The following is a 24,981-nucleotide window of genomic DNA, read 5'->3' as shown; positions in this document are numbered from 1 at the left end:
ATCAATTATGAAATGAAAAGGAATTGCATTATCGCCTTTTTTGCACACAGGCAAAATTGTACTATTGCATGAACTACCTGTAATTTCCTCAATCACCCCTCGACGCACACAATCGGAAACAATGCATTTCAAAGCTTGCTCACCCTCAACTGAAATCTCATGTTGTGGAATACGTGGCAGCTTTATCCCATGTTTCTCCAGCATTGGATCTTTCATAGATTCAGATGCTTGAATATTCCCCGTCGTCAGACTGGGAATCCTCGGTGATAAATTTAATAATAATTTTTTTTTTTTTTTAAATATACACACATTGCTACCTAGCAGTGCATGTACATAGCCCATTATGGCCTATGAGCCATTTCATTGTGTAGTCCCTCCACCTCACTTTGGTCCTTTATGGCCCCAGCCAATGAGGTGGCAGGGCTTAAGCTCCGCCCCCGGCAGCCATCTTTAGATTTTTCACCGCAGTCTAACAGACCCAGGGAATCCTCAAGCTCTCTGAGCTTTTTCAAATTCTTTCTACTTTTGTGTGGAATATATTTGGTAAATATATTCCATTTTGTTCCCCTTCTCAGGGGCTTTGTTTCCAATTAACCTGGGAGACAAAACTTGTTCTTTTCCTCTCAAAATCGTCGACTGAACTTCTCTTCAGAAATGGAGGCACCTCAGGCTGTCAGGAAGCCTTCCCTGTTTAGGGACTGCACGAGGTGCAAAAAGAAATTGGTTTACAATAAAGACCCCCACGAGCATTGCATTTATTGTCTGTACCCACATGACATTAAAAAATGCGAGATTTGTAGAACCTTTTCCACCAAGACCTTTCATGACAGGCATAGAAGACTCCTTTCTTACCTGGAATCCAGGGATCAATCTTCGGACGAAGAGTCTGTCAGAACAGCTCCTGTCCAATCCAGCACTCCATCTGAGAGACAAACTTCAAAGAGAAGGGCCTCTTCAGTGGAAAGGAGTTCCTCTCCCAAGTCCAAAAAGAGGAAGCTGGAATTGATACCCTTTCTGCCTCCAGTTGACTTACCAAGCCAGAAAAAGTCAGCAAAATCTGCCTCCAGTGGTAAGGAGGAGTTTGCAAAAAACGGGGGGGGGCAGTCGTCGGCGGGGAAACCGCCCACGAATGAAGGGAAAGGTAAAGGCCCGTCATCGGCCATACCGTCGACGAAACCAGCAACGACGATGACCACGCTTAAGACATCGTCGACAATAAGATCATCGGACACGTCGACCGCGAAGCAATCGTCGACGAGCAAGAAACACCACTCGTCCACGAAGCATTCATCCATGACGCAGTTGTCCACGGAACGCATTCCACATTCGTCAACGAAGCTCTCGTCGACGGCGAAGCCCTCGTCGACGGGAAAATCTCATACGGGATGCTTGTCGACGAAGATAGCATCGTCCATAACACCTTCAGCGGCACCACAAATTTCGGCAGTTACGGAGGAATTGCTGCCTTCCACATTTGAACCTCCTGTCATTGAAAGCAATGTCATTGAGAAGAATACTGAGACTGAACCACTGGTACAGCAATTTTCACCTTTGGGTCACATGGCAGAACTTCCGGATGTAATTCTTCAGGAAGAATTCTCTGATGCGGAAGTGATGGAAGAGTCCACCGGTCCCTTACCGAAACAATACAGCCCTCCTTGGCAACCGTCTACGGGAGAATCCGAATACCCTCATGACCCGATACTCATGTTATCCGTGCAGAGGATTGTAGAAGAATTTTACAGGCGGCAAAAGGAGAAGCAAATCCCGATTGATCCCATAGAATCAGGATTTATTCCTAGAGAGTCATCTCCGATTCCAGGCACATCTGGTTGTTCTCCTCACAGGAGTGGACCGCAAAAACGGATGAGATCACCGGAACCTGCTCGAAGACCAAGGAGCAGCACCCACAGTGCTTCACCTACAAGAGTCCCGTCGCCACAGTCATCGCACAGACCGCGATCTCCGGATGTGGACCCTACTATGGTACCGTCCACCATCTCGGTATCAGACTGGCAGGAGGATCCTTTTAGAGAATTCTCGGGACCAGAAGAAGGAGAAATAACACAGGAGCCAGACGCATCCAGTGAGTGGGATGACTACGTAGTCGAGAAGCCCAGGAGGAGAGACTCGCCGGGCAAGGCCTCACCGCCGGATGATCTCGTCTCTTTCCACACCATTATAGGTAAAGCCGCAGAATTGTTTAAAATTCAGGTTTCTTCTGAGGAAAGGAAATCGGTGCTCTATGAGCACAGGGACAAACGAAGGAGGACAGTGACCACAATTCCTCTCCTCGATACCATCTGGGATTCCGGATCCAAGATCCTATCCACACCCTTATCGACTCCGGCGCTGGTGTCCAGGCCAGAAAATAAATATAAAGCTCCGGATTCGGCACCTCTTTGTTTGAGAGGTCATACGAAACCGGACTCGGTTATCACAGTGGCGGCCAGAAAGAAACTCGCCAACCCCTCCTCACCGTTGTCGGCACCACCGGATAAGGACAGACGTAAACTGGAAGCCATGGGCAGGAAAGTATCATCTTCTGCATCGCTTACAATCAGAGCGGGCAATGCGCTGGCCATGACCGCAAGGTTCGATCGCGAGCTTTGGCTCCGCATGTCTAAATTGGCGAAACAATTACCACCAGAGCTCCAGGAGGAGGCAAAATCGATAATCGCGGATGGTGAAGCAACATCGGATCACATGATCGACGCAGCGGTTGATGTGGCCGAATCAGGCTTCAGGCAGATGGCGCACGGCACAGTGCTCAGAAGGCAGGCCTGGATGAAGGCTACGAACTTTAGACCTGAAGTCCAGGCGCAGATATTAGACATGCCGTTTGATGGACAAGATCTCTTTGGAAAGAAGATAGACGATCATTTGAAGGGAATCAAGACAGACACGGACACAGCCAGAGCCATCAGTTCTTTAAAGGACAAAAGTAAGGACCATCGGTCTTTTCGTCCCTTTAGAGGCTCATCTTCCAAGTTCAGAGGATACGGTCGTTCCTCGTATGGTCAAAAAGCACAAGGCGGCACGTACCAAGACAATAAATATCAGTCATCCAACAGATACGCCCATAAAGGCAGACGTGGCTCTGCCTAAGGGAAGTCACAAGGCAAGCAAAACTGACGACCAATTTTTTTCCCCTCTTCACCACACCCCGGTGGGGGGAAGGGTGAGCCAGTTATTCCAGCGCTGGCAATCAATTACATCGGACAAATGGGTGTTGCAGGTGATCCGAAAGGGTCACACCTTAGAATTTCTGGACCAACCTCCTTCCCTGCCTCCAACATCTCGCAGAGTGCATATGCTAAGACAGGTCAAGTCCGAAGTGCAAAAACTGCTCCAGAAGGCAGCAGTAGAACCAGTTCCTTATTCTCCCCGATTCTTCCTCGTCAGAAAGAAAAACAGTCAATGGAGACCCATCTTGGACCTGAGGGCACTCAACAAATTTATCAAGCGCATAACATTCAAGATGGTAGCTTTACAAGGGGTGCTACCTTGGTTAAACAAGCACGACTTCTTAGCCACTTTAGACTTGGAGGACGCATACTTCCATATACCGATCCATCCAGCGCACAGGCAGTTCCTCAGGTTCACGGTGGGAGAGCTTCACTTTCAGTTTCAAGTGCTCCCGTTCGGGCTAAAATTGGCTCCGAGGGTTTTCACAAAATGCTTGGCGCCGGTAGCGGCAAGTCGCAGGAGGGCAGGAACTGACGTTTTTCCATACCTGGACGATTGGCTGATAAAGGCAAGTTCCGCTGCAAAGGCTCGCTCGGCAGTGTCGAGGACTGTCAACCTCCTAAAAGAGTTAGGTTTCTCCATAAACCAGACAAAGTCCTGCCCCGTTCCCAGCAAGGTAGCTCTCTTCCTGGGAGCCGAACTCGATACCAGCATTCCCAGAGTGAGGCCATCCGCAGAAAGAATAGCAGCGATTCTACGCTCAACTTCGAACTTCCTACAGAAAGAGACAACATCCGTACGCTCTTACAAATCCCTATTGGGCATGATGTCATCATGCATATTCCTCATACCGAACTGCAGGCTTCGCATGAGACCTGTGCAGGAAGCTCTGGACCACCAATGGAAACAAGCTTTCGGAGGCTGGGAAGACATTGTCCAGGTTCCAAGGAATCTCCTGCAGGGGATGCCGTTTCAAGCACCGACATCGACCCTTCTGCTGAGGACGGACGCTTCCTTATCAGTTTGGGGCGCTCATCTTGCGGACCTCCAAACCAAGGGCTCTTGGTCGACACAAGAGTCCCAGCTCCACATCAACGTGTTAGAGCTCAGGGCCGTAAGGTTGGCGCTGAAAGCCTTCCTACCGGTGATAGCTGGTCAAGTTCTTACAGTCCAGACAGACAACACGACCTCCATGCACTATACAAACAAGCAGGGAGGCACAAGGTCACAGATCCTGTCGCAAGAAGCCCAACAGCTTTGGGAATGGGCCTTGCACTACGGGGTGCAGATCAGGGCAGAGCATCTTCCAGGAGTGGACAATGTCCTAGCGGACAGGCTAAGCAGAGAATACACAGCGTCCCACGAGTGGGAGCTGGACGAAAAAGAAACCCAACGGATATTTGCCTTATGGGGCCATCCGCAGATCGACCTTTTTGCCACCAGGAACAACAAAAAATGCAAGAGATTTGCTTCAAGATACCCGGAGCACCAATCACTGGGAGACGCGTTCTCTGAGAATTGGTCGGGAAAGTTCCTCTATGCCTTCCCACCCATTCCCCTCATGTCGAGGGTACTTTGCAGGGTAAAAGAACAGGATTGTTCTTTGATTCTAATTGCACCGGATTGGGCACGGCAAGTCTGGTACCCGACGCTGAGGCATCTATCCTGTCAACCCCCGATTCGTCTCAAGACACATCAATATCTACTGACACAACAGAACCGCAAGGTCCTCCACCACGACCCGAGGAGCCTGTCTCTCAAAGCATAGTTCCTGAGCAGCGCAAACTGATGTACCTAAAGTTACCACTAGAATGCTGGGATATCATCAGGGCCGCTAGAGCCCCGTCCACGCAAGTCACCTACACCAGGAAATGGACCAGGTTTTCAAAATGGTGCGAGACCTCTGCAATCGATCCCCTCACGGCCTCGGTTAATCAGATTCTGCCCTACTTGTTGCACCTGGCTAAGTCAGGGCTCTCACTGTCCTCTATCAAGGTCCATCTGTCAGCCATAGCGGCTTACACAGTAACCTCGGAGACGCAAGCCTTACTTTCCTTACCAGCGGTTAAAATCTTCCTGAAAGGACTGATGCGTACTTATCCGCCTACACCTACACCAGTTCCGGACTGGAGCCTCAACACCGTCTTAACAGCCCTCATGCAACCTCCCTTCGAACCCATACACAGATGCGAAATGAAATTCTTGTCCTGGAAGACATCTTTCCTGATAGCCATCACATCAGCCAGAAGGATCAGTGAGTTACAAGCTTTGTCTTCTGAACCCCCGTTTACTTTGTTCCAGAAGGACCGCGTCATCTTAAGGCCTCACCCGAAGTTCCTCCCCAAGGTACTTTCGGAGATGTCGTTCACTGAGCGCATTGTTTTACCAACCTTTTTTCAGAATCACGCTTCTGAAGCGGAAAGAACATTACATTCTCTAGACGTTGCTAGAGTGTTGAAGTTTTACTTGCAAAGAACCAAGGAGTTCCGCTCCTCAAACCGGCTATTCATTTCTTTCTCTGGCCGTACCAAGGGTCAGCATATATCTAAACAAAGTCTGGCATGCTGGGTATCGTCCTGCATCACCCACTGCCATCAGTTGAAAGGCGACCCTTTAACTAGACCGCCATCTGCGCACTCCACCAGAGGAAGGGCGGCGTCAACAGCATTCCACGCAGGGGTGGCATTGAAGGACATATGCAGAGCCGCCACGTGGAGCACTCTGCATACTTTCGCCAAACACTACTGCCTGACTGAAGATACCAACAAAGAAGCTGCAGTTGGACAGGCAGTGCTCCGCCATCTCTTTGTATAAGATAGGACCAGCCTCCTTTCCCACCTTTCCCGAAGTATGTAACCGTTGTGTTGCTGCATGGTAAAGGTTTGATCAGAAATGTTTTTTCTGTATTTATGCATATATATATATAATGGTGGCATGTTTTAACTGCTTGGTATTCTATTCAAGCATCTGAATCTATGAAAGATCCAATGCTGGAGAAGTCTTAGTTACTTACCTGTAACTGTATTTCTCCAGCATTGGTATCTTTCATAGATTCACATGCGCCCGCCCGCCTCCCCTGAGAGGCTGCTTCTATGCTCGGCATCCATCATACTGTAATCTCTACGGTTCAAAATCTAAAGATGGCTGCCGGGGGCGGAGCTTAAGCCCTGCCACCTCATTGGCTGGGGCCATAAAGGACCAAAGTGAGGTGGAGGGACTACACAATGAAATGGCTCATAGGCCATAATGGGCTATGTACATGCACTGCTAGGTAGCAATGTGTGTATTTAAAAAAAAAAAAAAAGAAAATTAAATTTATCACCGAGGATTCCCAGTCTGACGACGGGGAATATTCAAGCATGTGAATCTATGAAAGATACCAATGCTGGAGAAATACAGTTACAGGTAAGTAACTAAGACTTCAAGACTATTTTAGCAGGCTCAATCTGCAAAACTCTCATCATTGTTGTCAATTGCCCATAAACTCTCTGGTACATCACTGAATTTTAGCGGTAAAGGTCTAGTCAAGAATTGAGAAACAGAAAGTTGCTGTGGTGAAATCGTCAAACGCACTCCATCAGAAGAACAATGAATTACTGCATTTAATTCTTTCAACAGATTCAACCCCAGCAAATTCTCTCCACAATTCAAAGTCAAAAGGAATGGACAGTGGTCCGTAAAGGGACCAAAGAAATAGGTACCGGTGAAGAAACTGAAAAAACAACTGGTGTGCCAGAAAACCCTACAGAAACATTGGTTTACCCTGACAGTGGAATGTTTGGTACCCGAGAATGATCAATGGAACACTTCTGTGCCCCTGTATCTATCAAGAATAGATGTTTCCTATTTCCCACTATCATCTCAACCCAGGGACCTTTCTGATTAACGGGAATAGGCGTCGGTTCCAAACCCTGCTTCGGGCAATCCTAGCGAAACAGAATATCGTCAAAAGGAACTTCTTCAGAGAGGCAAGCGGCAGAAGGATGATCAAATATGTTTCTAGTATCCACACTTGGTACCTGATTATCCTGCGAAAAGGGTTGCTGTGGATCCTGTGCAAACTGACCTCTACCAGGGCCTCCTACACCCGGGCGACCTCTGGATCATCTATCCATATTTCCAAATGTGTTATTTGACCTTTGTCGAAGAATCGGGCATGGTGCACGCCAGTGACCCTCTTGCCGACAATAGGCACACTGGTTAATGTTTACAGGACCCAAGGGCATACTTCCTTGTGGAACATACTGACCTCTAATCCTAATCTAGAACGTCTAACAATTTGTTGTAATAATTCTTTTGTCTTCAAATCACCTTTTCTCTTCTCGACACTTTCTTTTTCATTATTGACACGATTCTCATAGTACTGAGCCATGTGCAGTACTTCCGATTGAGACTTCACTTGCCAAGCACTCTCAGAGGACAGAATTTGTGACTGGATGTCAGGCAGCAACCCACGCACAAATGTGTCTACGAATAGTCTTTTCCCAAACTCTGTGCCTAAGTCTTGTCCACTGAAATCCGAGAATACCTGCTCGAACCGATTAAAGAACTCGGTATCACCCTCAGACTTCCCTTGGACACAGGCCGTAAGCTTGTCCCAAATAATTCTCTTTTCGGGAATTATGGTTTTCAATTTAGCAATAATTCTGTCAGGTAAAGTTAGTATCGCCTGAGGCGGTCTCTCGCCAGCTGGTCTTTCTCCATCGAGTCTAATTATGTTAGCCCATGTATCTCCTAACCCCGCTACCTCATCTATAGTCCTAACTTGTTTCCACAAATCTACGGGCAGTGAATACTGAGGACTGCAAGACAGACTCCATTTCTTTATAGAATCCTGTCGGATTTTTCCTAATGTCGGGAATGGATTGTCTAATGGTGTTCACTTCCTGTTTTGAGAACGGGACGTGAACAAACTGCGACGCATAATGTGCAGGAATTTCTTGAGCAGGTGTACTTGCTACAGCGTTAGCCGCAATCTCTATTTTCGGGAAATATGTTGGAGGAACCTCTCTCATGGGCAACTGAGAAGTAGGCAACTCCGAACGCTTACTAAGCAACAGAGCCAAATCAAGTGCTAAAGCAGCCGAAGAAGTGTCAAGTGAAAAAGCTCTCTTATAAATACTCAATAACTCTGTGGAACAACAAATCTTTCTTTTTACACATTCATCCTGCAGGTACTCTACCATTACCTGTATCACTTTCCTTTCTGGCGTATACTGACTATGTATCATATACTTCAACTGGAGTTATCGATATATCTGTGATCCATCTAATCGCGTCCTTTGTACAAATTTGTGTTTCCTCGGATATCGATTTACGACAAGGGAGGAACCATTTCTGTACATACATACCATCCTCATCTTAATCTTCATTCTGTAACCTTTCCAACTGCTTTCTAAACTCAAATATCCTCTCAACATGCTCTTGTACTTTCTCCACAGTGTCTCTTGAAAGCACTAAGGTGTTCAGATCCCTCAACCCTTGTGGGAGATCTGTATTGTTTAGTATGTCCCACATTACACATAAGTGAAACCCTAACCCTTCAATAAAAACATTTTTCTCAGGAAAATTGTCCATATTAGAAAGTGTGGAAAAAACATTAGCTCGATCATCTGTCTCCGTACAATGTTTAGCCCATGCAATCAAGTCACGTTTCTTTTCTGGAGTTAAAGTATTGCGAGTGACAACCCTCGAATCCCCTCCCTGATCGACTACAAGCGGTACAGGACCAATGGAGGTACTGCTACTGGTGCAATTGGAAGAGGCGGAGGAACAAGTGGAGGAACAATGACTGGAGGAAGAGGAGCAATAGGAGGAGCAGGAACAGGAATAACAGCAGGAAGAGGCAAAGCAGCAGGAAAGGAACATTCGTCAGAAACATGAAAGTCTTTAGAAGGATAGATTTTCTGAATGCAAAATGAGAAAGCCCTATTCATATTCTTAGCCGACTCAGACTGTTTTATCTTGGTCATATAACAACGCTTTTTCGGCGTTCATCTTATGACGGCGTGCATGTTTTTCTCTACTATTAAGCTGCTGCGAAGCTTCCTTTTTCCAATTCTGCAAAACATCGAATGCTGCAGGTCTAGCCTTTTTCTTAACAAAATTGACTCTAAATAGTCAATACGAGGGATTTCAAAACTACCATTGATTGGCCCCTGAAGTTCGGAAGCATGTCTGGTTTGTCTGTGCCAAATATCATTAAACACTATACTACCAATGCCATGCTTACAGTACATAGTACAAGCCGGCGAACACTCCTGTGGTGCTGGGCGGCTAAATTCCAAAGATTGCCTATCACTGCGGAATAACGCCCTGTAGCAGGTAGACAATTTCCCAGGCATATCAAAATATTGGTGTTATCTGGTCAGTAATTGTATTTGCAGATACAATGCGCCAAAACAAATTATCAGGATACTTAAGAGGTCCGATTGGATTTCAAAGATTCTTTTCTCGTGTCTGGTGATTTCGGCAAATCTGCCCGCCTCGATTAGTGGACCCTCGTCAAGATGCCGCCTCGGACCACAAGCTCATCGTCCAGGGATCGGGCCGTGCAGCGCTGCTGAGGTGTCGCGTCTCATTCGAAAAGGGGCCCCTTTTTTGTTACACCGTCTGATCCCGGTCCGATAGCGTGCATCAACCTTCGACGATCCGGCATGAATCTTGAGGGTCCCTATTCGGACGCCAACTGTGAAAACAATAAGATTTTGAGGCTGAGTACCCCAAAAGGAAATACACCGAACACGGGTTACAAAGGAACATACAAAGATCTTTATTTTATACTGAACAGTTTCAAAGGACAAGGCATCAGATAGCTATCGGCCCTCAGTACAACACAGCAAACTCCAGCGTGGTTCAGTGTGCTCAGTGAGTGCGACTGTACATTAGAGTAGTCGCGCCTTTTATTCTTTCAAAATCATGATGTTCAACCCACCAATGAGTTAATATAAGTTAATACATCACAGATCTAGGGTTCGTGCCGAGTTCGTGCATCTGTACGTTTAGGGTTTACCTTTAATACATTTGCCAACAAGCCTCAATGGCAACAGTATATCTTAGGATTTCATGTTAAACCTTCTCAAACAGTTTTATACAATGTACTCAAACAAGCGTTCACATTTCAGTATTTGAATGTATTATGTTCAACATGTGCTCGCGGATTAGCTTCATTGGCATAGGTAATGCTCTACACACAGGTCAGCGAAGAACAAGGTCTCGGTTCATGACCCTAGCGTGTAGCCTGCAGGCAAGTTATACATTAGTTTATACACAGAGGTCAAAACGGCCATGTTACATTCGGAATGACACTGTCGACCATTTTAGAACACAGGGTGACTTTAGAGGGAGAATATAAAATGGCGGATAGATCTAAAATGGCGGCTTACACTGATCTAAGGTCAAGACCTTGCAACGCAGATTTCCTCGCAAGTGGCTTATAAGCAGCTTGGCGTAGGCCAATATACATATATTCATCAAATAGGAGGCACAATATAATTTTCCGTTCAACACAACGAGTTGAAATGTTTTGTAATTTGCAATCAAAGCAACATTAATCCCATTGAGTGCTCCCCAATGCATTTCGTTGCTACCTTCATTTCCTGCTGGACTCTGTGCTAGACTACTACCTTCTCAAAGTACATCTAGCGGCGTTAGCAGTTTCTACTACTTAACTTAAAATATCTTGAATGAGTATTCTAGTTGTTAATGCTTTCATGGAAGCGGTCTAAGGAGTACACCTAACTGGCATCCCACACCCCTGGGTGGGATCTAAATATAGTGTTAAAAAGACACAATGCACAAAGCCAACTTTAGAGCGCTCTTGAAAATTGGATTTTTTTAAATAGTGGTAACACTTATCAGTAGAATTAGCTAGCTACAAGCATTGTCGGTATCCAAGCCGTTCATCTCTATACATGAACACAAAGTAGTGCTTTGCATGCATCCACGCTTCTCTCCTAAACACTTCTAAAAATTCCATGTTAACCAGTCCATAGAACAGCCATATTTGTTCCTTTTCGAAATAGGGAGGAAATGGCACTACATACAATGAATGTGCATAGAGCCGTTCTGTTTCACTTAAATGAATTACTCAAAACAAGTCAATTCTTTGTCTCCTTCGCAACTGGTGGAAAGGGCGACCTAGTTACCAAGGTCACCATTTACAGGTGTATTGTCAAGTGCATACAGGTCTGTTTTTTTTTGCAAAAAAGACATTACTCCTAAAACCTAGACCACACAGCACGGGAGCAACTATAGCCTTTATTGCAAATGTGCCACTGGAGGAAATGTGTAAGGCTGCAACTTGGAGTGCAGTGTATATATTCTCACAGTATTACTGTGTTACACAAGCAAGATCAGATTGATAGGTGGGCAAGGCAGTAATTGAACATCTCTTCTGTCCCTGTTTTCCTGCAACCTTCCTCAGGATCTGCTTGATAATCGATGCAAAGCATGTGATTCTCATTCACAAGCCCCAGATGGCAAGCATTACTTCCCAGTAATGGACTTTATCATACTTATATTTGGTTCGAATCACATGTGCCCTCCCTGAAAGGGGGCAACTGGCAAATACAAAAAGAAATATAAAATGTAAAAAAGGTGTAACATTTTCAGATGTCAAATCAGGAAAAGAGACAATCTGAGAACGTCGACTTAGGATAGGGATATTGTGAAAGGAACTCCCCTGTCACCACCCTATTTTTCGACTTTGAAAAACATGTGATATACTCTGAGCCAACCACTAGATGGTGGACTATGCAACGCATGTAATTCTATGCAGATACATGCCTCAGAAAGACTATTACTTGTAAGTAGTATTTGTCATATCCATCCAAGCATCACACGTTAAAATGAAGGCCCTACAAATAAACCAGTGCAATCCACGATTCATGAAAACTACATTATAAAACTTTAAAAAGAGAATATGTGCAATTAATTGAGTTCATTAAAATCTCTTTGTCAAGCAGCATCTAGACATTTCGATAATTCTGTAACCACTTACTGAACATTAGAGGCTTTAAAAAACACCACAGCAATCTAGAATTCATGCAGTTATATAAACTATGTGGGGAACCAAGAATTTCAACCTATACTCTATGTAAGTGGGACAATAATGTTATAAAGGTTCACTAGTAGTTTTACAAAACGGACAAAAATCATATTACATTTGGTCCCACTTATCAGTAAAAGTAGCTAGTGGTAGAAGATTAAACCTAAATTTAATATATAAAGCACGCTTTCTAGGACAGTACTCCAAATAGTGCTGACAGCCCCAATAAGTCTTTAAGCACAAGATAATCCATAGACGGAGGAGCTAAATTTGAACTAGTCAAAGTGGCACATGGACCATTCCTCAAAGATCATCTTGATTTTATTATTGGACTCATTCAAAAACTCACCATCTTCGTTCCTGAAATAATTTAATCCTAGATTGTTTAATAAAGTTTTAACAAACGGGAGCCATTTCCAGTTGTGCCCTTTCTTTTGTCTCCACAGTTCCCTCATCACACATTCATGCAAAGTCAATTAATCTCTTAGATTGATGCAAAACCAGAACAAAACTCAAACGACACTACTTACTGGATGGGTCACAACCCAACCTCACAATATAAAGGCACTATTGGTGCACACTTTGGTAAATAGACGAGGCTTACCAAATGATGTTTTGTAATAAAAATGTATTTAAAAACTATTATATTAAGTTATGTGGGTGACAGTCATCACCATTTCATGATGAATATTTTGTATTTTCTCTTTTTTATATATACATGCTTGATTTGTACATATTTAATGGCTTAAAGTGGAAAGTCACAACCCAAAGAGACCTATTGGCCCCTGCACACCATAATACTGCAAATAACTGGTTGAAATTAAGTTTACAAAACACCTGGTTTCATTTCTTAAGATTTGAAGAAAAAGTAAATTCACAAATACTTAAAAGAATACAGAGTTATGAATAGTTCAGTAGAATTTGTAAAAGAATTCCAATATTTATTCACAAAGAGCTCTACGCAGTTCAGGAAGTCATTCCTTTCGTCGGGAGCAATGTTTACAATTTAATTAAGTAGAAAAACAATGTGTTAGTAGAATTGGTCTACTTACTCTGAAAAGCACCAAAAAGAACTTTGAGGTTCTATGAGAGTATTTGCAAGAAATGTTTTGTGCATGAGATAGCTCATAAATGCTATAGGAAATGGCCACTTGAACGTGAAATAACATTGCAGCATCAGAAAAGTTGGTTATTGATTAATTGGTTATTTATTTATAACATGCTTAATACCCAGAGGTTTCTAAGCATGGACCCATTGATCAAACCTGTGTTGCTCTGCGTCGTCTTGCTTCCAAGGCGAGCGCATTACCCCTGAGCTATTCTTCTACTGCAATTGTGATGTCATCGCATCAAGGTTGTGCATACTGAGAAACCAACTTAAAACACTTCATGCGTCCATGATAAAAAAGAATAGACTCAAGTGAATCCAACCCAAATTCGTAAAAAGCTAAGAAATAAAATAAAACATTTAAAAAAAGAAAATTGCAACAGAATTCAAGTTCTGAGGAAGATTGAAGGGATCTTAATGCGAACCAACTACACTCAAAAATTAACTGACATGTTTTCCCTTACAAACTATTGGAAGAAGGACGACATACTACAGTATCGAACTCACAATCTGTATTCTATTTTGATAATTCTGCTAGCTTCCTCATTTTGTATATATAATAATGATTACATTAGAAGAGATGAATAAGATTAGAAATCAAATTCCGGATTGCCAAAGGGCTTGCATAGTATCGTGCACTAGAAAATACAAAGCGGATTGTATTATATGGGTCTAAATAACAGATTATAGTAAGAACCAATAGAAGAAAACCTTACAGTTAAAGTGGTACATAAAAGAAATCGCTCAATTGCACAGTTTGAATGTATAAATGACAAGCTCTGGATATACCAACATGTAACAAAAATGTTACGTAAATGGACATGAATTTCATGATGTAGACATAATTAATAGTATCACAAGGGCAATACAATTCATACCCAGTAACTCAAAGTTTGTATAAAACAAGCTAGATTACAAGTATATTAAATGCAGCCATGTAAGTTAAATTCTTTGTTCATGCCTTTGGGCATAAGGGTATCTAGACATTCTATCCAAAATGGTTCTCTCTGAGACCATTTTCTATTCAGATCACCTCCTCTAAATGGGTTACGTACTATTTCTAGTACTATAAATGTCATTTGTACAATAGTGTCTGAATTCTCTAGGAAATTACGTTTTAGTGGAGATTTCATATTCTGATGTGTGACTTATGTTCAAGCCATTTGTCTCACTTTTCTAGCTGTCTGGCCCACATAAAGGGCCTTTGATGGCATAAATAACACTTGGGGTATTGCATGTAGCATAATCCCTTAGTTTCACCTGAGTACATAGGAGTACATAGGAGTGGTGCCTTTCACAATAATATTGCAATTGCTGCAATTTAAACAAGGAAACATGACAGTTGTTTGTTTGGTGAGGGTCATCTGCATTTCTTTTAGGGGGTTTCACTCTAAAGTTATGACCTCTTTTGTATGCCATTAAAGGAGGGTGAGGAAATAGTCTTAGTTTGAGCATCTAAACATTTTCCAATTCTTTCTCATCAACCTTACAATCTGGTGGCTTTGTTTGGAATAGGTACTTGCATGAACTAAAGGAGGATCAGATGGGTGTGTAATCTTCTCTAAAAGTTCATTTCTATCCTGTGTTGGTGCTTTATTGCAGGCTGTCTCAAGAATCTCCTTCGTGTAACCTGTGATAAGGAATCTCTTGGATAAAGATGCACATTTCTCTGCAGTAGCACCTGGAGCGTTCCAAGTGCCAAATGGGATTACCAAAAAAAATGTATCTCGGTACCAAATAACCGGACAGAATATGGCAAAATAATACTTTATTATAAGTTCAATAAAGTAGGGAAACCTGGCGAACAAACAGATTGTAGCTCAGACACTCAACGCATTTCAATTGTGCAAAAGGTTTTATACCTCGATGTGCGGCAGCGATGACGTCACGCATAGAAACACTTGAATACAGGCACGTTATAAATTCCTATCATATGCTATGTCGCAAACAGTAAAAACCTACCGGAAGGAGAGATTGGTTTAAGGGAATATATATAACTATAGTTTATAAAAGTGTTAGTATCATCATTGGATGCCCCTTATCTGGTAGGCATGCCTTGAACAACCTCTAACTGCGTAAAAAACTGATAACATAATACCCAAAGCGTATAGGCTTCTGCAACAATGTATAGTCCACCATTACATAGGCCCTTGTGATTCATTGGCATTCTCTTCCAATCTTGGACGTTTGGCTCATTAGCAGCATGTTAGCAACGAAACCCATGTGCAGGGCAACAATGTCTGACAACTGCCCTCTTTAGCTAATTAGCCTACCATCGCTCATCAGTTAGGCCCCAAGCCAAGGCTTCTTTGTAGTTGACCTTGCTCACTGTTCTCTTCATTGGAGCTTTAAAGGGAGTGAGGGTACATTGCTATCTTTGTCTGGAGCTTTATGAATAGGCCTCATCTTCTGGTCTTGTACCACGAGTGAGATCATCATGATTTTGTCCATTAGGAAACCGGCATGGTATCAAGAGACGACAAAGACAAGGGAAACCGTTTTAAAACCTTTATTCTAAATGGTCAGGATGGTGTAATGCCTAATTTGGCCTAACGGAAAGAAAACTAAGGGAAGTCTAAGCCTGTCAGTCCAAAACCAAATACTGTCTTTGTCAAAACCTATGCTTATCCTCACTTCTACAGAATAATAGGGTGAATGGGATTTGGTCAACTCAGTAGTGTTCAAAATAAAGTTAATGTGACATTGGAGCCTTTCTGCAGGTGCCTTCCTCTAGTTTAAGGCACTCAGGATTATAAAGTTCCACAAGTCTCTCAGGTTTCACTTTGCAAAACGTTCACTTGGCACAATGTTCACTAGGCAAAAGAAATTCACTACCTTTTCCTGGTATGTTCTCGAGGCTTCTGTGGGTCTTGTTTCTGTGAACCCAGAAACTCTTTAGATCATGCAGCTCCCTGCTTTCAATTGGCCTCCCCTGGTCGTGGCGCAGTTGTGAGATTGCAAAGTCCACCCATTACAGGTCGCACAACCAGGTGCCTTATCCTTGAGTTCTCTTTTACTGGGGTATCTGCAGTCAACCTGAATCGATCTCCCTCCCCACCACAATCTGGCCACCCCACTGCTTTTTCTGTGCTCTCTGCGGCCAGCCAGATCAATCCTCCGCCTGGTGGTCTCCTCAATGCTTTTCCAACACACTTTGTTGTCAACACTTTTTTATCAGTTTGGGGGATTTCAATCCCACTTCGTTTCTCACACAGTTCCCCCTTTTTTTCGGATCTCTATTTTGCTCACTTTTCATGCCCGTACACAGCTCCCCTCTTTGCAGACTTTTCCTTTATTTACAGTAATTCGAGAATGTGTAATCATACACCTGACCATTATGCCACTGTGTATCCTTGTAATTCTATTTTTCAATTTCACTTGGTGTCTCCTGCGTTAGGCGTTCGGGCTGCAACGTTGTATCTTGCTCGCTTTCATTTAGCCAAAGTAACGAGGGATCAGCACGCCTCCCGGCTCTCTTCTTTGGACTTCCCTTCTTTGCTGGAAACATGGGTCGTTAGCCATGCTTCTCCCGGATGCTTCCTCACAGAGACCCTCAGCGTCCCTATTTCTTCCAGCTGGTCCTGGGCAGCCAAGGCTTCTCACCTTTCTTCCCAACTCGCTCTCTTCGCTGATTGCTAGTGTTCCTTTTATACCCTCCAGAAGACTTGATAGGCTGCGGGTGTGCATGGTTGATTTCAATTGCCTGGCCTTGTTAGTGGGACATGGCCTATCAAGATGGCGATGTGCCTCTATCTGCATCTTCTTCGTCTCAGGAAAGCTGTACTCCTCTTGATTTCCACTTCTTTGTCACAGTACTTGAGTGATACTGGGGGTGGGTGGGAGATTGTGTGTTTTAATACATTCTATGAGGTGGGAGGGGGTTGGGTGGGTCACTGTCAATGAAGGTGGGGAATACCATGCCTGGTCTGGAGTGTTCTTAGGATAGGAAATTGGTATTGGTTCATTCACTCTGGTACCGTCAGTAAATTAGGTTAACAGGGAAGGAAAAGATTGGTTATAATAGTTTGATATTTGAGGGATGGGAGGATAAGTCTAGGTTACAGTTTAAAAAAAAAGGGGTGTTGCATTCTCTTGCTTTCCTCAGAGTGCAAGTGTTCGACAGAAGATCTTGGAGTAGGGTAGGACATGCGTGATGATATCCTATTACAGTAGACGGGAGGTAGGATAGATCGGGATTAGGAAAAGGGGCATCCCACTTCCGTTCTTCAAAGACCCTCGATCCCAGTACTACCACTTCGCAGACTCTGCCCCAGGGTCGGGATCTTGCAACTTTGCCTTTCCCTTGGTTACATGAGTTGGGCTTTTAAGGGGACAAAATGTGAGAACACCCTCAGATTTCTCACTCCATTCTGTCCTTTTATTTAGTGCTATTTGATTTTCAATTATATTGAGTGTTGTTACTCTCCTCGACCTCTGGAGACTTGGTTGCTCTGTCTTGCATGTGCTTTCTGCATCTTTGATTGTACAATACTTGGCACTCAGTTATTCACTCCTTTACTTAATCTAAGAGAAATATGTCCTGCGTATGTAGCTAATCCCCTTCGACTCCTTTTGTGCCTTGCAGTTGCTTTATGCTGCGGCATCCTGGATCCTGAGCCAAGCAAAATATCCTTTGTTCTTGCACAAATCTGTATTCTAGTGCCTGTCTGCTCTGTAGCCTTGGTCTTTCTCCTCTTAAGGCTTCTCACTATTATACGATGCTGATGTCCTTTTTCTCAACATGGCTGCTATACTCGTCCTATATTTCCTACTTTAGCAAGCTTCTACATTGTATTATCTACCTTGTATTTCTGCGTATATACATCTACTGCATATCGTCTTCTTAGTGTATATGGTTTTCTTCATCTTTGCATATACATATTTACTTCATCACTTTAGTCACATCTTCATTCTCTAGATATCCATACATCGGGTTTAGTGTGCCCACGTATCTTCTCTTCATGAATTCACTTCACACGTGTCAGACTTTACTTATAGTTCTTCTATGTCTAGTGGTCTCTTCAGGCTCATGTCTACCGCATCAGTTCGGGAACACATTTGATACAGTTGTTTGAGTGTATAACGTCTCTCATACCTTCAAATGTGGTATTGGGATGATACCAGTTATCATGCAGTGTGTTCTCTTGATGTTCATCCAATATGATGGGGGTGAGGAGGTGGGCTCTATAGATGACGTGTACATCTGCCTATATAATTTTTTTCTCAAATTGGTCTGGGTCACTGATCTGTTTTAATCTTAAAAATTGACTATTGAGCAAATTGTTCAGTGGTGATTTTGGATAAAAGCTGCTGTACTGTAGGATATTATTAACATCAGTATTCTTTCGATAGATTATCTGAAATTCACTATAGGTAAATTGTATTTCTACATCTGGAAAATGGAGCTTAGAGTTTTCAATTTCCATTGTAAATTGAATCCTCGAGTGTATCCGATTAAGTGAATCTCGAAAAAATAATAAGGTCTTTTAATGTGCCATTCCAGAGTGCAGAAGTATCATCAATGTAACATTTCCAGGTAATAATTCTGGCAGACTAATGAGAATTATTCTGAACATGTTGTGTCTCAAGAGTGCATTCAAATGTTCACATATGCCGGGCCATGGATGACCTAATTGAAGGGCCAGAAGTTTGCAACTACACCTGATTATCAAATCTGAAGAAGTTATGAAATAGAATAATGTGAACTAATTCCATTATAAAATGTTTTTTGACTGGGAAAGTTTCCTCTCCAAGTAAAATCCATTTGATAGCTTCTAGTCCGTCGTTGTGGGGGATAGAACTATAAAGACTTTTCACATCCATAGTAAAGAGAATGATTTCTGTAGATGATATATGTAGCAACTTAACGCAATTGAGGAAATGAGTGATATCTCACAGCAAAGTACTTCTTTTTTGTACAATTGGTTGCATTAACAGGTCCAGGTATGTTGCTAATGGTTGAAGTATAATACTGGTGCCTGCCACAATCAGTCTGAATATAGTGGGTGAGCACTGTGTGTATGAATCTTAGGCAAGGTGTAGATAACTGGTGTTATCGGAAAGTTGTTCAAGAGGAATTATTTGATGGGTGTAGAAATGAACTAATTGTTATGAGCTGAGTCTGTCTGTTTTATAAGATCTGAGATTTCAATGGTCGGTTCACTGTTAATTCTCATGTAGGTAGTACTATCTCCAAGTAGTCAAGCAGCTGTTACGATGGAATTCGGTGTCCATTACCACAACTGACCCACCTTTGTCAGCTGGTTTAAATGTGGGATTAGCGTCTTCTGTAAGGGTTTCTATCACATTAGTTTGGGATTATGGCCAAATTAGATCTTGTGGTTTTGCAATAATTAATGAGTTACATGATTCAACATATTAATTTCAAACATATTAAGAGCTATGTTATTAACATGTGTATTAAATATGCTCTTGGGGCGCATCTCAAAATTGCTGAGAGAGATTTAATCAGATTCAATAGGATTACTGGCAAAGAACGTTTGCCACTGCATCTTGTGGAACAGTTTGTACAGATTACTTTTCTGTGGAAAAAGATGATTGTTGTACATACGAACAAAGCAGAGTCCTTTGTTAAGTAATGTAAATTGCGTTGGATATAGTACTTTACTGGAAATGTTAATGGCAATAGAGTTAGTTGGTAATTCCTGATTTTCGGTCTTAGCTTTCTTTTTTCCTCGTTTTTTTGTTCTGTTTTAAAACAAAAAAAACGGGTGGGAGAGGTAGAAGCCTGTTGTGTATAGGTGTAGGGATGTCAGACTGTGTTTCGCTGGACTGAGATGTCGGTTGATCAGAAATTGATATCACTGGAGCAAGTCCAGCTGCTTCACTCTCACTTGAATTCGAGTAGTTTGTTAGATTCCCTACTGTCTCGATTTCTATCAGTCGGTTTGTTGGACCTGGGTTTATTTGTTTGGTTATGATCTTTCCAACTTTAAACTAGGTCATGGAGATAGTCGTTGGGTGTCTGCTTAAATGCCACCCTCAACATGTCACGGCAGGTCAACCACATTGCTTCTACAGCTGCCTACACCACAAAGTTGGTCAAAGCCAGTAAGCCATTCTTCTCAACAGAAAACCAGACCAACCTCGCCCGAGCACTCATTGAGTTCAAACAGGACTATTGTAACTCACTACATTGTGACACATCAGAAAAAAACTTGAACAAACTACAATTATTCAAAATACGCCCTCGGGGCAGCTATGGACCTGGAAAAACACGACCACATTTCTTAAGTGAGGAGACTCCTTGACTGGCTCCAGGTCAGGGAGAGAATGCTCTCTATTACCCTCCAGTGCTTAGCCAGCCATGCACCAACATACCTCATCCAGACGAAGAAAAGACAAGCCCCTCCGAGATTGCAGCGGTCTGCCTAAAAGCATTGCCTGGAGATACCCAGATACAAGCACAAAAGACTTGGAGGCGCCAGTTTCCCCGTTTGGGCAGCCACCCTCTGGAACAATCGCTCTCCGCCCCCCCCCTCCCGCCCCCTCCAAGCTGCGGGTTGCACCCTCTTACCCTGCTTTTAGAAAGAAACTGAAAATCCACCTTTTCAATTAACATCTGTACTACCCCCTCTTTCTCATCCTCTGTCTGGTAATTTAACTAGCGCCTAGATGACTTTGGGCTGTGCGCACTGCTGTAAATGTATAAATAAATGGTATTGCCCGAAAATACAGAGAAAAAAAAAGAAAACCAAATGCGCGTTTCGTGTGCATACGCCGGGGACAAAAATCCTGAATCCCACAATGCCGAACAAGAGGAGTGTGGGTGGCAGGGTGTTTCCCCAGCTCCCTTTGTTCTGCATTATGGGTTTGGGGGTTGCGAGGGTGTCCCTCGCTTCCATTACGCAGAAAGCGGGGGACATTTGTCCGATTTATGTATTAAACATTTTGGAAATGCGAAGGTGTCAGCTCTGCTGTATTGAGACTTGCTCTTTTTGGCTTTGTTTTTTTTTTTTTAACATAGATCCAAATAATACTTGTTTCTGTCTGGTTCATATAGAATAGATTTATGCTGCAACTGGAAACATTTAGTTGACTGTAGCATTCGTTTTTCAGCTTTATCCATGGCCTCCCTATGAGGTAGAAAATAATTCACTAAGGGCATTGAAGAGAAGGACATAACGTCAATTTGACGATAGTACTGAGAATAGATTTGGAGAGTTGTAGCCTTCTGTTCACGGTTATAAAAGGATCCAATTGCAACATGTCCCAGTTCGTTGTCCACTAATTTTCCCTTTCTGTTTTTAAATATTAAAAATGATTACTGACCCAACCACTAGATGACAGGATGTGTAGTTTGTGATCAAATAAGATACTATGCAAAACTATGGTTTCAGGTAAGCACGTTTTTGCTCACTAATAGTGTGACAAAAAGAATGCATCAAAAACTCAACTTTTCTGACTTGTACGCTGTCCTTTTTGTACCTAGAGTGTTCGCGACCCCTCTGGGGCCTCTATTGCTCTCTTCACAGCCAAACTACACCATCCCAACAAGAGCATTCAGCATGTGGTGCTGCAGGCGCTCTTCTACCTGCTGGACCGTGCTGTAGAGAGGTGAGTATGGACCTCATGAGCCAGCCTACATGTTCACTGCTTGACCCCTAATGATATTTCACCTTTACGCCTATTGCATTTAGATTTAAAAAAAAAGGCACCACTATCGAAATTAGATGTTTATTACCAGTTGTGCATGGGGTTTTGTATGTGTTTAGGAGCAATGCATATATACTGGAGGTTCTTTCTTCTGAGGATATTCACACCAAAAGTTTTCGTCTTTTGCAATTCACTCCGATTCCATAGCCGGCAAAAGGATGATGGATTCATGTTTTGGATATAAATGAAGGTAGGGGACTACAAATCACAGCTATTTGTTGTCATCAATTAGGATCTCTGCCTTGTCGAATTTGGTTATAGATTCGGGTGCCAGATGATTGGCCAGAGGGCAGAGAGACTCTTAACTTCAGATGAGGGACCATTCTAATGGCTGTCAAGTGCATTCATGCAGGCGAGCAGTGTTCTGCAACATTGGCCTCTTAAGTTGCTTGGCACTAGAACTCCCATCAGCCTCAGCATGCTTTCTCAGTGTTGCAGGATCTTGGGAGTCATAGTTCAAAACATCTGTAGAGACACAGATTACAATCGCTGCAATTACAAACGACGAGACTGCTATTTGTTTTCACTTGGATCAATCCAAATGTTCTCTTCTACTCCTGCAATTTTTAATAGGAGGTAAAGGCATATCTAACAGCTCAACCTATGCTCCCGCACTGCATCATCAATTGAAATGTCAGTGAGAGCAGGTATTTGTATTTATTTTTATTTATATAGCGCTTTAATCCAAAGCGCTTAACAAGAGGAACAAGCATAATACAACAAGTAATCCATGGCAAATTGAATCAGAACCAGAGAACAGTACAGGGAAAAATTTACAATTATTGATGGGAAGGGCGCTGAAGGAGAGGGGCTAAGTGAGGGAGAAGGTGGGAGGAGTGGGAAGAGGTAGTGTCAGTAGTGAGAGAGGAAAAAAGGAAGCTAGGGGAGTTGAGTGGAAGAGATAGGATTTTAGAGAAGTGCGGAATGAGGGGTAGGAGGTAATAGAACAGACAGGAAGGGGTAGGCGGTTCAAATGGAAGGGAGCAAGAAGTTGGAAGGAGCGGAAGCGGGAAGCGGCACAGGGTGGAGGAGGAGGAGATAGAAGAAAGAGATCTGCAGAACGGAGTGAACGAGAAGTATAAAAAGTGAGAAAGGAGGATGGGTAGGGAGGGGCAAGGGCATAGAGGGATTTGAAGACTAGACAGAGGAAATTAAAATTAAGCTGTGAGTGAAAAGATTTAATTTAAACCAGTGCTTCAGGAACGGTCTTTCCTTTTGACAGGTAGGCAGCAGAAGAATCAGTCCCAGGGACCAGCAATCCCAAAGGTGCACCATAGAAACCCTGCATCCACCTGCACACATTAGAATGTTAGGATTTTGGTCTTCTCCAGGTGCCAGAAGACCAATTGTTTCCAATGCCATCTCCCCACATTTATTCTACATTGTTTGGCTTTTGCCTAATTCATTGTTGGAAATAAATATTTTTTTATGAAAGTTACAACGATCGTATGATGGGCAGTACAGAAGTGACGGGCCCCAATGAAAAAAGTAAAAATGTGCTGCTGTGCTGCAGATCCTGATTTCATTTTCAGAGCGCCAGATTAATTTATTCAGAACAGGACAAACGTGGCCTTCACCACAAGGTGCAGTGCAAACATCGCCCAGTCAATGGATGGTGTGTGAGCCACACATCCTTTTGCAATTTTGTACCTGCTTATTTGCTAAATTACAAAGGCCTGCTTATGTATGCAAGCTATAACAACCGTGACTATTTTCCGAATTAAAATCATTAGCGCTTGCATGAAACGGACCCTAACTAATGAACTACCTAGTTGAAAGGCATCCAAAACATGCATTGTAAATAGGAATTACAATGGAGGAGTGTATCCCAATTCTTAGTGGGTATTGATAAAAGTGGAATATTTATTTTACATGTGCAAATAGTCCTCTAATGCAATTTTGCTAAATGCTAGTAAGAAGCTTAATGCTTGACATGCTGTGTTGGGAGACTAGGGCCCAAATAATCATGGTTTGCTTAATGTGCATAACGTCTCAGATGATTAGACTATTATGGAGCAACTAAACCACAAGTCAATATCATTGAAGCACTTCTCTGTTACCTGTACAGTGCAACCAAAGATTACGAATGCTTCTTAGCATGTTGACTGCATTCAACACCATTAACCATACAGTTCTTGTGTTCCAGCACCATCAAAATGGGCTTGGAGGCACCTGACCTGAGATTGATCCAATTTGAGTCCACATCTCATCTCCCACGCAGTAACACAGTAGCTCCAACCCATCCAAAGACTGGTTCATGTTCCCTCAGGGCATAGTACTGTAAAAGGCCCTATTGATGATTTTCATGGAATTACTGCACAGACAAACTGTTCTTGTTACTATTAAAAAGATATTAAATGGTTATAGATGCACATGTGCCTCCTGGTGGACAGCCATCCCCTAATGTCTTACCAGACTGATATTGTAAAATGAAAAGGCGTTGCCTTCCTCAACTAGGGCACATTTAAAAATTAATATTTGCTTGAATGCCCACAATCGACTCCTCGTACTATAAATGCTAGCGTAATTACAAAAGTGCAAAATGTTTGGTGCCAAATCAATCACTTGAATACATGCTGAATGATGCAATATAGGTAAAGTCCTTTGTCGGCTTAACCATGTTCTTTTGTGGTGGTCATCTTCCAGAAATTGAAATTCAGTATTCATCGATTAAGACTTCAGACTCGCTGCTCAATCTCTAGTTATTTCCTGCCTCAACTCTGCAGCACTAACCAGTTTTCCAAAATTCATGCGCTTCCAGAATTCCTGTGCTCCCAGCTGTGGAGCGCATGAATTTTGGAAAACTGGTTAGTGCTGCAGAGTTGAGGCAGAAAATAACTAGAGATTGAGCAGCGAGTCTGAAGTCTTAATCGATGACTACTGAATTTCAACCTAATCAGGCTGTTCTGCCATGCTAGATGTTTCTACCATGTTGGCTACTATTCTGCACCCTAAACTG

At 42.9% G+C, this 24,981-nt stretch overlaps 1 protein-coding gene across 2 annotated transcripts in view; it reads left to right on the top strand.

Moving 5' to 3' along the window:
* The window catches only part of PTPN9 (protein tyrosine phosphatase non-receptor type 9), an 808,671-nt gene that overhangs the window by 373,406 nt on the left and 410,284 nt on the right, over nucleotides 1–24,981 (top strand). For both annotated transcript variants that reach the window (XM_069624559.1, XM_069624558.1), the window contains one exon: nucleotides 21,799–21,923. In XM_069624559.1, the coding sequence (XP_069480660.1) occupies nucleotides 21,799–21,923 (125 nt within the window). The remainder of the gene's footprint in view (nucleotides 1–21,798; nucleotides 21,924–24,981) is intronic.

Source organism: Ambystoma mexicanum, chromosome 11 (genome assembly GCF_040938575.1).
Source record: "Ambystoma mexicanum isolate Mex_15411 chromosome 11, UKY_AmexF1_1, whole genome shotgun sequence".
In the NCBI taxonomy this organism is placed as follows: domain Eukaryota; kingdom Metazoa; phylum Chordata; class Amphibia; order Caudata; family Ambystomatidae; genus Ambystoma; species Ambystoma mexicanum.
Note: the sequence above shows the minus strand (reverse complement) of the source record. Positions and strands in the feature narration are given on the sequence as shown.